Genomic DNA, 12,020 nt, shown 5'->3' on the forward strand with positions numbered 1-12,020 from the left:
GTAACTGCACTGCACAGTGCACACCCACACTCACACTCATTAAACAACAACAACAACCACCCAAAGCTCATTGTAAACAACAACACAGCTTTGTTGTGGAGAAAGCGCTGCTCTGGTCAGATCATGTCTTTGCCTCCTCTCTCGGACGCGGACAAGAGGAGGCAGATCTCGGTGCGGGGCATCGCCGGGCTGGGAGATGTGAGCGAGCTGAAGAGGAGTTTCAACAGACACCTCCACTTCACGCTGGTGAAGGACCGCAACGTCGCCACCCCCCGCGACTACTACTTCGCCCTGGCGCACACCGTCAGGGACCACCTGGTGGGCCGCTGGATCCGCACGCAGCAGTACTACTACGAGAAGGACCCCAAGGTAAGGGGAGAGCGAGGACCTGGCTGAACCCTGGCACTGGCTGGCAGCTTGGCAGGCTGTAACCCAGCTCTGCCAAGAGGGAGGCATTCAGGAAGTCAACAAGTATCAGTGGTGGCATGAATGAAGTGTTCAAGAAGTCAAAGCAGCAGTGTTGGTGTAAAGTTGACAACTGTTAGTAACTGTAATAATTTTACTTAAGTGTTGTAAGGCTACTTAAAGTATACTTTTGAGACACTTTTACTTTACTGGAGTAGGCCTATCTTCAATTTCCATTACTTTGGCTTCTACTCCACTACATCTCAGAGGCAAAAATGTTGTACTTTTACTCCACTAACAATTATTTAATAACTTTAGTTAGGCTACTAGTTACATTGTAGATTTGAATCATTATTACAAGACAACAACATACATTAACCACTTCAGCCCTATATACATTTAGTCTATTTGAAAATATCAGAAAATAGTAAAAGTACAAAAGTATATTGTTATTTGCATCCAAATTCTTAAAGTAACACAAGTAAAAGTTCTCATCATGCACAATGTCCCATTTTCAAATGTATACAAATATTTTGAAAATTGCAGATCTACAAGGCCAATGTGCGACACATTGTGGGCTTGTAGATCAGCTATTTTCAAATGGCCAAAATGTATTGAGGGCTGAAATGGTTTATGTATGTTTTGTAAACCTTTTGTACTACAGCTGTATAATATATATTGACAGGCAGGCAGGCAGCCAGGAACCCAGCCCTGCTGTGGGATGTTTAACCTGGTTTAACCCAGGCAGGCAATACGTTAACCCAGCCCTGCTGTGGGATGTATAACATGGCGGGAAAATCGTGCTCTTTCGAACGACCATCATTTAGACCGGAGGGTTAGCGACTCACTCCACAGAGGTTAGGGTGAGGGTTAGAGTCGGGTGTCGAAAAGATGACATGTAGTAACAGCGACACGCTCCCTAACATGGCTTGACCCAGCAGGCAGTATCACAGCCCTGTTGAATATATAACCTGGCTTTTAACCCAGCAGACAGTAACCCAGCCCTGCTGTTGAATGTATAACCTTGTTTAACCCAGGCAGGCAGTAACCCAGCCCTGAATGAAGTGTTCAAGAAGTAATAGCTTGCATAACATCTACCAAATAAGAAAATCTCCCTCCATCAAACAGCTCATCTTGGCCAACAAAGTTTAAACCTAGGCATTTCATACACATTCATACACAGATGGCAGAGGAAACCATGCAAGGCACCAACCTGCTCATCATGAGCAACTAGGGGTTCAAAGTCTTGCTCAAGGACACTTTGACACTCTGGGGGGGAGCCTGGGATCGAACTGGGAGTCTTCCGTTCCTGAGTGCAATAATTCTGAGGTGGGCGTCAATGTTCAGGTGACGGTCAATTTTTACCCCCAGGTTAATTAGTGACAGCTGGTGAAAGGGGAAGGCCCTGCCCGGAGGAGGTGATGCTGGTTATGGGGGGTGTTTTTACAGCAAGAGCATCCTTTTCTGGCGTCCGCGACCCCATAAGGGGACAGAGGTTAGCATTTCACCAGCGTCGGCAGATTAGCATTTCACGAGCATTTTATTCAGCTCTCACGGACAGAAACAACGGACTTGTTTCGACCAACTGATCATCCTCAGTGTTATCCTCAGATAACAGGAAGTGAGGTATAAATAGATGTGTTGCCATCAAGTACAATTTGAATTCGGGTGCCATCTGTCATCACCTTGAAAGCTAACAATGAAGACTCATATTACTTTAGGGTGCCAGGGAAGGACAAATACCATTTGAATATAATGCAATAAAAAAGATCACACAGAGCCAACTCCATATACTGTACATGAGACCAGCCACTAAAGCCCCTTTTTGAGCAGCTTAAGCACCACACTACACGACACGACACTACACCGCACCACACCACATAAATATATCTACATTTTCCATTACACAAGAAACAAAGTGACCCTTTTAACTGTGATTGTAATACAATATACATTTGTATTACAACTGCCCTAATTATAATACACTATAACGTATCAATATATTACTATGATAATTATAATACACTATAATAGATTAGAACAGTGATTATAACACAATAGGATCTATTATCATGTATTATAACGACATCACGTTGGTCTAAATGAAAAGTGAGTGATCAGTCATTATGAAGTGTTTGGCCCTGTTTGGCCTAGCTCAGACCTACTCTGGATTGGATACTTTTTAGTACCACGTTTAGTACCACTTTCACACCACTACCCAGGTCCTTGTAGTGGAATACCTGGCACAAGCGGGCGGTGTGGAGTGGTGTGGTGTGGTGTCGGGCCATGTCAGTGGAAAAGGGGCTTATGGCCCTAATGTGCCTGTACATCTGGTGTAGGGGTGGATATTGGCAAGAATCTTGCGATGCAATACGTATCACGATACTTGGGTCACGATGCAATAGTATCACAATATATTGCGAATCTTTGCGATACGATACTATTGCGATATATCAGCTTTAAAAGCTGAAGGCGCTGCTCTAATGCTATTTTCGTTGTTCGCAGCCATTTTCTCGAGAGACCTCACTCACTGAACCGTGGGAAGGGGAAGTAGCTTCTATAGTACAGCAACATCTAGAGGCAGTGGAGTGTCAGGACTCAGGACCGAACCTTTACCGTTAGTCCCATGCATGGGAACATATTTTATTTTCCTCAAAATATCGCAATACTATGGCCTGAAGTATTGATACAGTATTGGCAAATAAACTATCGCAATGTATTGCCATATCGATTATATTGCCCACCCCTAATCTGGTGTGGGCCTGTGTGGGGTTCCTATTAGAGTATGACTTCAGTTTTGGAACTGATGAGCTGCAGAAAGGTGTTTCTCATCCAGGACTCTAGCAGGGGTTAAAGTGAGGTTATGCACATTCATTGTCTGGTGTCTGAACAGCATCTGTTCCATTGTGTCAGCTTTGTCAGGGGTCGTGGCCTTAGAAAAAGTCTTTACTGAAGCATCATTCATGCTGATGCATAACGTTTTATTCTGAAGTGATATTACTGCAACCGTGAACTCCCCAACGCAGTCAGAACTAGGCCTGTCACAATTATTACATCATCGTCTAATCGCAATTATTTGACATAATCGCAATTATTTGACATAACTGTCATAATTGTTTCACAATTAACTTGTTAATTGCAATTATTTGAGTGACAATGAATCGTCATGTAAAATGTCATAATCGTGACGGTGTCAGACCGCCATTCCGAAACACCTCCATTCCGAAACAGGGTTAGGGTTAGGGTTAGGGTTAGGGTTGGTTAGGGTTAGGGTTAGGGTTAGGGTTAGGGTTGTTAGGGTTCCTAACAATGGAATTCAATGTTCGGAATGGCGGTGTTTCGGAATGGCGGGGTGTAACCATCGTGACAGCCCTAGTCAGAACTGCAATTTCTCCACCTCACTCTAGTCTCTAGGCCTCTCACAATTATTGCATCATTGTAATTATTTAGTTATAAATTATAAATGAATTATAATCACAATTATTTTTGTCATAATAATTGTTGAAAAGTGTTCATACATTTTCAAATATGAAACAAGCAGAAATAGCTGATCTAAAAGCTTTAAAACGTTTGTTTTTGTAGTTCACAGAAGTATTGTATTTATTTATTTATTTTTTAAGCTAGGTTCATGGATTACCTGGTATCTTAGTTGCTGCTTTCTCTGCATTCTGTGTACAGTATGAGTGAAAAGAAAAAGACAAAAAAAAAAACTGAAGTAATATTTGAGTTACAAATGCTTGCTTTATTAATTTGGGGGTCCTTGACACGGAAAAGGTTGTGAGCCACTGTCATAGCATCTCGTCTCTGTCGGTTGGAAACCTCATTATATGTCCAAAACTGTTACTTTTCAGCAGCGATACGTTGTTTGGTGTATGAAGGAGTTCAGTCTGCCACTGCCATCGGCCCACACAGGACCGATTTATTGTTTGGTTTATGAAGGAGTTCTTCAGTCTCCCGCTGCCTTGGCCCACACAGGACCGGCCCTGCTCACCCGGGCCCCTGCACTGCAACAATGTTGCATGGCTTTAGAATGACCAACCTAGTTGGACCCAGGCCTGGTATTGCATAACCTGACTATAGACCAGGGCAGGGGTGGGCAACTTTGATGATGGAGAGGGCAACCATATGTTCACACTCACTCCATATGGAAATAATGGAATCCTGAAAAGTAACATTTGTATTTAATTCCAAATGCATGTATATGTTCTTATGTTCTTATCATGAACTTAAATACAAATACATTGGGCATAAAAAAAAGACTAGTACTAGTCATTAAGCTACAAATATGGACTGAAGCAAATTAAAGCGGGTTATGTTTGCTTGTTTGGAATTGTAACAGCTGAAATCAATAACATCTCACTATTCCGATATTAACCTGCGGGCCTCATTAAAGGGCCTACACCATGCTTTTAAAACTATATTTTTTGTATAAATATATGCTCATTGAGTCTTAGACAGGTTTTAACCCTCAACAAACACTCTGACCATTCTTTTTGTTTGTTCTAGCTCTACTATAATGAGGCTCTCCAGCTGCAATACCAAAACGGCCTCTGTTTGCTCAGGGGCGCATCTAGTGGGGTTTTTCCACCCCTCCCCTCCTCTTCACTCCTCCCCAGACCCCACGTTGACAACAAATATGTTAATATTGGGCCAATACAAAAATAGGATAATGTTGCAGCTCTGATTATAGCCTACTGTAGGCCTATGTCGTATGTTATAGGCCTACTGTCAAATGACACAGGGCGACCGTTGCTAGACCAGACATTACAGAAAGTTAATCTACATTAGACAATCAACCCCACCTGCATTGTATTTATGTATAAAAAAAAAAAGTAAAAAAAAAAAAAAAAAAATGTTTTGAAAAAAAATGTTTGAGAAAAAAAAGAATCCGTGTGACGTCACACGGATCAACTCTCAGAACAGCACTGTTCTGAGAACCCGTGGAAAGCTTTTCATCTCTGTCTTCCCCAAAACCAGAGAAAGACACAATGGTCAGAAATAGGACTTTGTGAGGATAGAAGGTGCCAGTGGGACCCCAAAAAAAGGTTTTAAAATAGAAAAAGTGAAAATTCATGGTGTAGGTCCTTTAAGTGAAGGTGAGGGCCGCATGTGGCCCCGGGGCCACCTGTTGCACATGTAAGCTATAGTTAAACTTGTATTAACACATTGAAAGATAAATATATTCGTCGTAGGAAACCTAAAAAAAAAAAAGGATATTTGCTCACGACCCATAGGAATGTGTCCACGACCCAGTGTTTGGGAAACACTGGCATGAAAGAATCACTGTGCTTTTACCTATTTAGTAAGGGGTTTTTAGAATCGGCCTCAGGCCTAAATAGGTTAAAGCGGCACTCGGTAGCTTTAATGTCCTCCCCTTGAGTGGAAACGGGATACCCATTTGTAAGTGCTGATGTTTGTACCACTGAAATTCAATTTGGAAGCAAGCAGACAGGCTCTATTAGCTTACACGCTAATAGAACCTGCTGTCTGCCTTATTTTAAAATTGAGTTTTGGCCTTCGAGGCAGTACCACTTTGTCAACCAGTAGTGATTCAGAGTACAGCATCTATTGTAAATGTCTCAATAAAAGAGCAGAGAGATACAAATACAACCACCACCACTGTTGTTTTAGTTGTATTGTATAAACATGCTCTAACATACAGGTTGGTCAACATAACGTATCCACAAACAAAAGCCATTTGTTTTTTACATTCCATCTAAAACATTCTTTACTTCCTCATCTGTCCCTCTCGCTCTCTCTGCCCTTTCCTCTCATTAAAGCTGTGTGTGTGTGTGTGTGTGTGTGTGTGTGTGTGTGTGTGTGTGTGTGTGTGTGTGTGTGTGTGTGTGTGTGTGTGTGTGTGTGTGTGTGTGTGTGTGTGTGTGTGTGTGTGTGTGTGTGTGTGTGTGTGTGTGTGTGTGTGTTCAGAGGGTCCACTACCTGTCTCTAGAGTTCTACATGGGCAGAACTCTCCAGAACACCATGATCAACCTGGGTCTGCAGAATGCCTGTGATGAGGCCATTTACCAGGTGGGTGTGTGTATAGTGATGGGACGATATGAACATTGCATATCACGATTATTGTGACAAAAGAAATCGCGATTTACGATATTATCGCGATAATCCAAATCCATTATCCTGTGGCGAAACATTTGCCAACAATAGATCTACAAGCTCACGACGCGTTGTGAGCTTGTAGTTCGGCTATTTTTTGGCAAAGAGATTTGGCAATTATATAAGTACGTTTTACCAATAGAGGTTTAAGTGGTAACGGATATGCAGCTCTGCAAATACAAGGTGAATTGATCCCAGTGCATGACGGAGGACGATTTCACGATCAATTAAATGTCCACGATATGATTATTGTGAGTGTTTTTTATCACAATAAACGATAATATCGCTTATCGTCCCATCCTTATTGTGTGTGTGTGTGTGTGTGTGTGTGTGTGTGTGCGTGCGTGTGCGTGCGTGTGCGTGTGTGTGTGTGTGCGCATGTGCGTGTGCGCATGTGCGTGTGCTTGTATGGTATATAAACACATCAACCAACTTCTATGGTTGAACATCCTAGTATTCTTAATATGTACATATCGTTACTGCCGGTCAGATTCCTCCATATTTGAACCTTATTTTTGTCCCGTAATTTAACGTCCTACTTGATCACACTGCTGCGTCACACAAAAGCATCAAAAGTAGCAGATCCTCAAGCTCGGAACGCAACGTGTTTTGAGTTTGTAGATCTGTTGCCTTTGCTGCTTTTGAATTTGAATTTGGGAAAAGTAACAGTTTCGGACGTATGAGGTCTCTACCCGACAATGATGATATGCAAATATCATTGATGGATTGTGATGATATATTTGACTTGTTTCAACAAGAATCATTCATTCAGTGTAGAGATCACATTTTTGTCCTTAAGCTGTTAAGTCTTAAGGCCCATTCCCACTGGGCGAGATAAAGATAAAACAAACATCGTTCTCAATTGAAGTGGATGGCAGCATCCACACCACAACGATAAAGACAACAATAGCCATAAACAATATTGTTTGGATCACTTTCCGCGCTATCACGTCATGACGTCAGATACTTATTTTTATCTTTATCGCGCCCAGTGGAAATGGGCCTTTACTCCATTTAATAATAAATACAGAGAATCCGGAGCCATATTGTTGAATTCTGCCATGTAAGAAACTTGAATGAAAACAATACTGTCTGCAACATAACATTGTATATTGATGTTCTCTCCATAAATATCATCACAAGTTCACAACAACGTATTCATCTATGACGTATCTGCTGTGTGTGTGTGTGTGTGTGTGTGTGTGTGTGAGACTCAATCTCTCCCTGTGGTACCCTAACACATTTCCTCCTCATTGTCTGCACCATGAACACACTCCAGTTACAGAAACACTGTCACATATTCTTAATGGCTGTCATGTATATAAGGGAATGTACATTGCTAGGCACGACAGAATTGTTGACCTATTAGCTAAGGACATACGCTCATATGTTTCATCATCTGCCAACATGTATACACACTCACGTGTTTCAATTGCCATGTTCACGCACAATAATGAAAATGATGCCTTTTCAGATGTCACAGCTAACACACCAGATATTGTTGTTGTTGATGAGGACAGTAGAGAAGTGACCATTTTAGAAGTGGCATGTACATTTGACCACAGTCTGGAAGAGGCATTCCTTACAAAGGCACTTAAGTACCAACGTCTTAAGGATGCTATCTTACAACTTGGCTACAAGTGTAAACTACTGGTGTTTGCATTTGGAAGCCTTGGTAATGTCCATAAATCAGTAGTGAGGGGCCTGCAGATTGCAGGCATGCCCAAGCCAAGAGCGAAGGCATTGGCAAAATTCTGTTCAGTGTCTGCAATAATTGGCAGTCGCCATATATGGAGAAGGCGATGCTTCCTGTACCCATGACCTATACCCTAGCACTTGTTGTACAGCTTCTTCCAAGTTTGCTCATCCACTATTGTTTGCGTTCAAGAACTTCTTGTTAAATGTGAATGCAAATAAAGATGTTAAAATGTGTGTGTGTGTGTGTGTGTGTGTGTGTGTGTGTGTGTGTGTGTGTGTGTGTGTGTGTGTGTGTGTGTGTGTGTGTGTGTGTGTGTGTGTGTGTGTGTGTAGTTGGGTTTAGACATTGAGGAGTTGGAAGACATCGAGGAGGATGCTGGATTGGGAAACGGAGGACTGGGTCGACTCGCAGGTACATACAGTGATTCACACAACACAGACATTTTATCCCCTTATACCCCAACCACAAATTAACGTTCAAGTACATCTAATTGGGGATACCGGAAATGTAGCCTTCGCTTGAGGTTTTCTTACCATTTAAAGGTGGTTGGTTGCTCATGGGGGAATGTTTGATTCCCTGTAAGTAGAGTTGTTACCATACCGACACCAGTATGGGAAAAGCTGCAGATACTGCCTAAAATTCTGTTATTTAGGAAATGAAGCCGCGGGCCGTATTGAATTTGTCATCGGGTCGCATTTGACCCCCGGGCCGCACTTTGGACACACCATGTCTAAATGAATGAATTATTTTATTTAAGTGTCATGCCACCTCGTGGCCCATCCCTCATGGGATTATATATGACACCTTTTCAAACAAGTTTACAATATTCATAAGTACATTTCTTTTTATTTTCCCAAGCTTTCTCAAGATAGTTTGCCAAAATTTCGAATTTCGGACAGTTAATAAGTTGTGAGTCACTGATATCCGACATATAAACACTGTCAATGTTATTAAACAACTCTTCTCTGGATCTCGAATAAAAGGGACAATACAGAACAAAATGATACTCATTTTCTATTTCATTAAGATCACACATTTGGCAGATTCTCTCTTCTTCCTCTAACCCAACATAACAACCTGTTTCAATATGAAAGGTATAACAACGTATATGATAGGTGTTATGGGTCCAAATGGGTTCGAACAATGCTTTTACACTGGACACCCCAGTTAGTCAGAGGCCAGCGAGAGACCCCATGTGTCCACTCTCCGAAAGCTCAGATTCTGTCCGATAACCAGGGATCATCACCATGCTGGCTTGTGGTGGACATTATTTTTGTCAAAATTGTATTTTTTGCCACGGACGTACAATATGATAGGACAATAATATTACCAGAAACACAAAAGAGCTAGCCTCTCTCACAGTTATGGGGGTCCTTGAAAATAAAATGTTTGAGTCAGTGTCATACATATTCGGAAGAAAACCTGGAGACTGACGTTTGGTAATTAGGCCTTCTGATCAAAATACAAACATTATAAATGGTGTGTAAAAGCATCTAGAATTTGCCACGGACAAAACCAGGTCTTGCCATGGACACAACTGTCTGTACGGACATATTGATTACCCCTGCCGATAACTCCCGTATGGACTGGAAGGCATTGTCTTTGAATTGTAAATACAGGTGTGAGTGTTATATTTGATTTTGGCGTTCAGGCTCTGCTTACCGTGCATATATCGTTCCCTGCTCGGCACAATTAGAAGACAAATATTTAACCACTGAACCCGAGCTTGATAGTGTCCCAATTCTGTGGATAAATGTGGCAGTGGCTCAGGGGTAGAGAAAACGTCATTAGAACACAGAGGGTTCCCGAAGGGTTCCCAGTTCGATCTCGGGCTCCCCCACAGTTAGTGTGGAAGAGTCCTTGAGCAAGACTCTGAACCCCTAGTTGCATGGTTTCCTCTGCCATCAGTGTATGAATGTGTGTGTTAATGAATGAATGTAATGCACAATCTATGTAAAGCGCTTTGGATAAAGGCCCTATATAAATGCACAATTTACCATTTAAGCATAATATACAAGCTCACAATGCGTCCTAAAGTGACGCATTGTAAGTTTGTAGATCGTCTATTTCTGCAAAGAAAGGTCTTCTGCTTGATGCAGTTACACAGTTACAATACACACATAGTGGTGAGTGTGGTATGACTCACTCCAGTGTATCTCTACCTGAACTAGCAAGCCAACTATACACATTTTTTACTTACAATAGAAATGAAAGATAACACATTTCAACACATTTCTTACACAGCTTGTTTCCTGGACTCCATGGCAACGCTGGGCCTGGCAGCCTACGGTTACGGGATCCGCTACGAGTTTGGAATCTTCAACCAGAAAATCACCAACGGATGGCAGGTATACACGGCTCCTAACCTAGAACAGTGGTTCTCAACCTTTTCAGCCCCCGACCCCTAAAATAAGCTTAACCGTATATTTAACGGATGTTAACTGATCTACCAATTGTACCTTATGAGCAGACATACTGTTTGCGATTACATGGGCACGTTTCCTAATAATGATGAGTCATCCACATCCAGTCAATCCGGTACACCTTCCCTTCTTGAGATTTTATCTAACTCTTTCTGTGGAACTGTCTTGACCTCCCACATCCCAGTAACTGACAACATTTCCACCTCATCATAGTTCACCAGGTCATTTAGTGCACTGTTTCTCAACTAGCGATAGAGAAAAAAACAGATTCAGACGACAACGGTCCCAGAGAAAACACAGCAACTTGTCGTTGCGTTCTCACTTCTTATTGTGCGTCTACATGAAATGCACCAACATTGAACATTATGTAATGTGCACACCCGTCGCTAGGTGGCGGTGACGCACAGATAGACGATTGACCGCTTCCATTTCCTTGTTTACATTGATCACCATGGCTACATGGCTGCACGTAGTCTGCTCGTTGAGCCATGACGTCACATGATTTGTCGTTTCTTGCGTTTCTGCTGTTGCATATGGTGACGCGAGGGGGGATCGTTGTCAACTTTTCCACCCAAAAATGCTGTTGTCGTCTGAACGGAAGGCATATCTGACATTTCATTTTGCGGAATGCTCATGGGAACGGCGTCGTGTAAACGCCGTCTAAAATGGTAAAACTCTTAACCCTAGGTTTCCTCTCTCAGGTGGAGGAGGCAGATGATTGGCTGCGCTATGGCAACCCCTGGGAGAAGGCGCGGCCTGAGTACATGCTGCCTGTGCACTTCTACGGCCGCGTGCAACACACTGAGGAGGGGGTCCAATGGATGGACACACAGGTGCACACACACGCACACACACGCACACACACGCACACACACGCATACACACGCACACATACACACACATACACACATTTTTAGATTAAACCCATTTAGGCCTAGAATTATTGAATGCTTTAGCTTTTGAAAAATAGTAGATATACAAGCTCACAGTGCGGCACCGAGTGCCGCGCTGCAAGCTTGTAGATCTGCTATTTTTGAAAAAGTTGTGAAAATGTGTGCAAATCTTAATAAATGGATTTTTAAAGCAAACATTCTTAACTCAAATTTTGCTTCTGGGGGTCCCTGGAACTAAATATTTTGAGATGGGGGGGTCCATAGCCAAATACATATCATTTTGGGGGTCCTTGACATGAAAAAGTTTGAGAACCACTGACATGGTAGTCTCTCAAGAACAGACTAACTGAGCTCCAGTTAAGTGAAAAGGACCTTTTCTTTGACGATGGCTAGCCAGATTGCTGACAAAAAATCTTAGGATTCAAAAGACACTTATAGAATCGGGTCAAAATTCTAATTTTCATGATTTTTCAAAAATAGCAGATT

The 12,020-nt window shown here is 42.2% G+C and overlaps 1 protein-coding gene across 1 annotated transcript in view; it reads left to right on the top strand.

Annotated features, from left to right (window-relative positions):
- The first annotated feature begins 6 nt into the window (after positions 1-6).
- LOC308296498 (glycogen phosphorylase, brain form) overlaps positions 7-12,020 on the top strand; it is a 27,064-nt gene continuing 15,050 nt past the window's right edge. Inside the window, exons 1-5 of the mRNA XM_080739784.1 lie at positions 7-369; positions 6,334-6,435; positions 8,551-8,629; positions 10,463-10,566; positions 11,343-11,474. Coding sequence (XP_080595910.1) covers positions 124-369; positions 6,334-6,435; positions 8,551-8,629; positions 10,463-10,566; positions 11,343-11,474 — 663 coding nt within the window. The 5' untranslated portion in view covers positions 7-123. The remainder of the gene's footprint in view (positions 370-6,333; positions 6,436-8,550; positions 8,630-10,462; positions 10,567-11,342; positions 11,475-12,020) is intronic.

This window comes from Nannobrachium achirus (genome assembly GCF_963921795.1).
Source record: "Nannobrachium achirus genome assembly, chromosome: 13".
NCBI lineage: Eukaryota > Metazoa > Chordata > Actinopteri > Myctophiformes > Myctophidae > Nannobrachium > Nannobrachium achirus.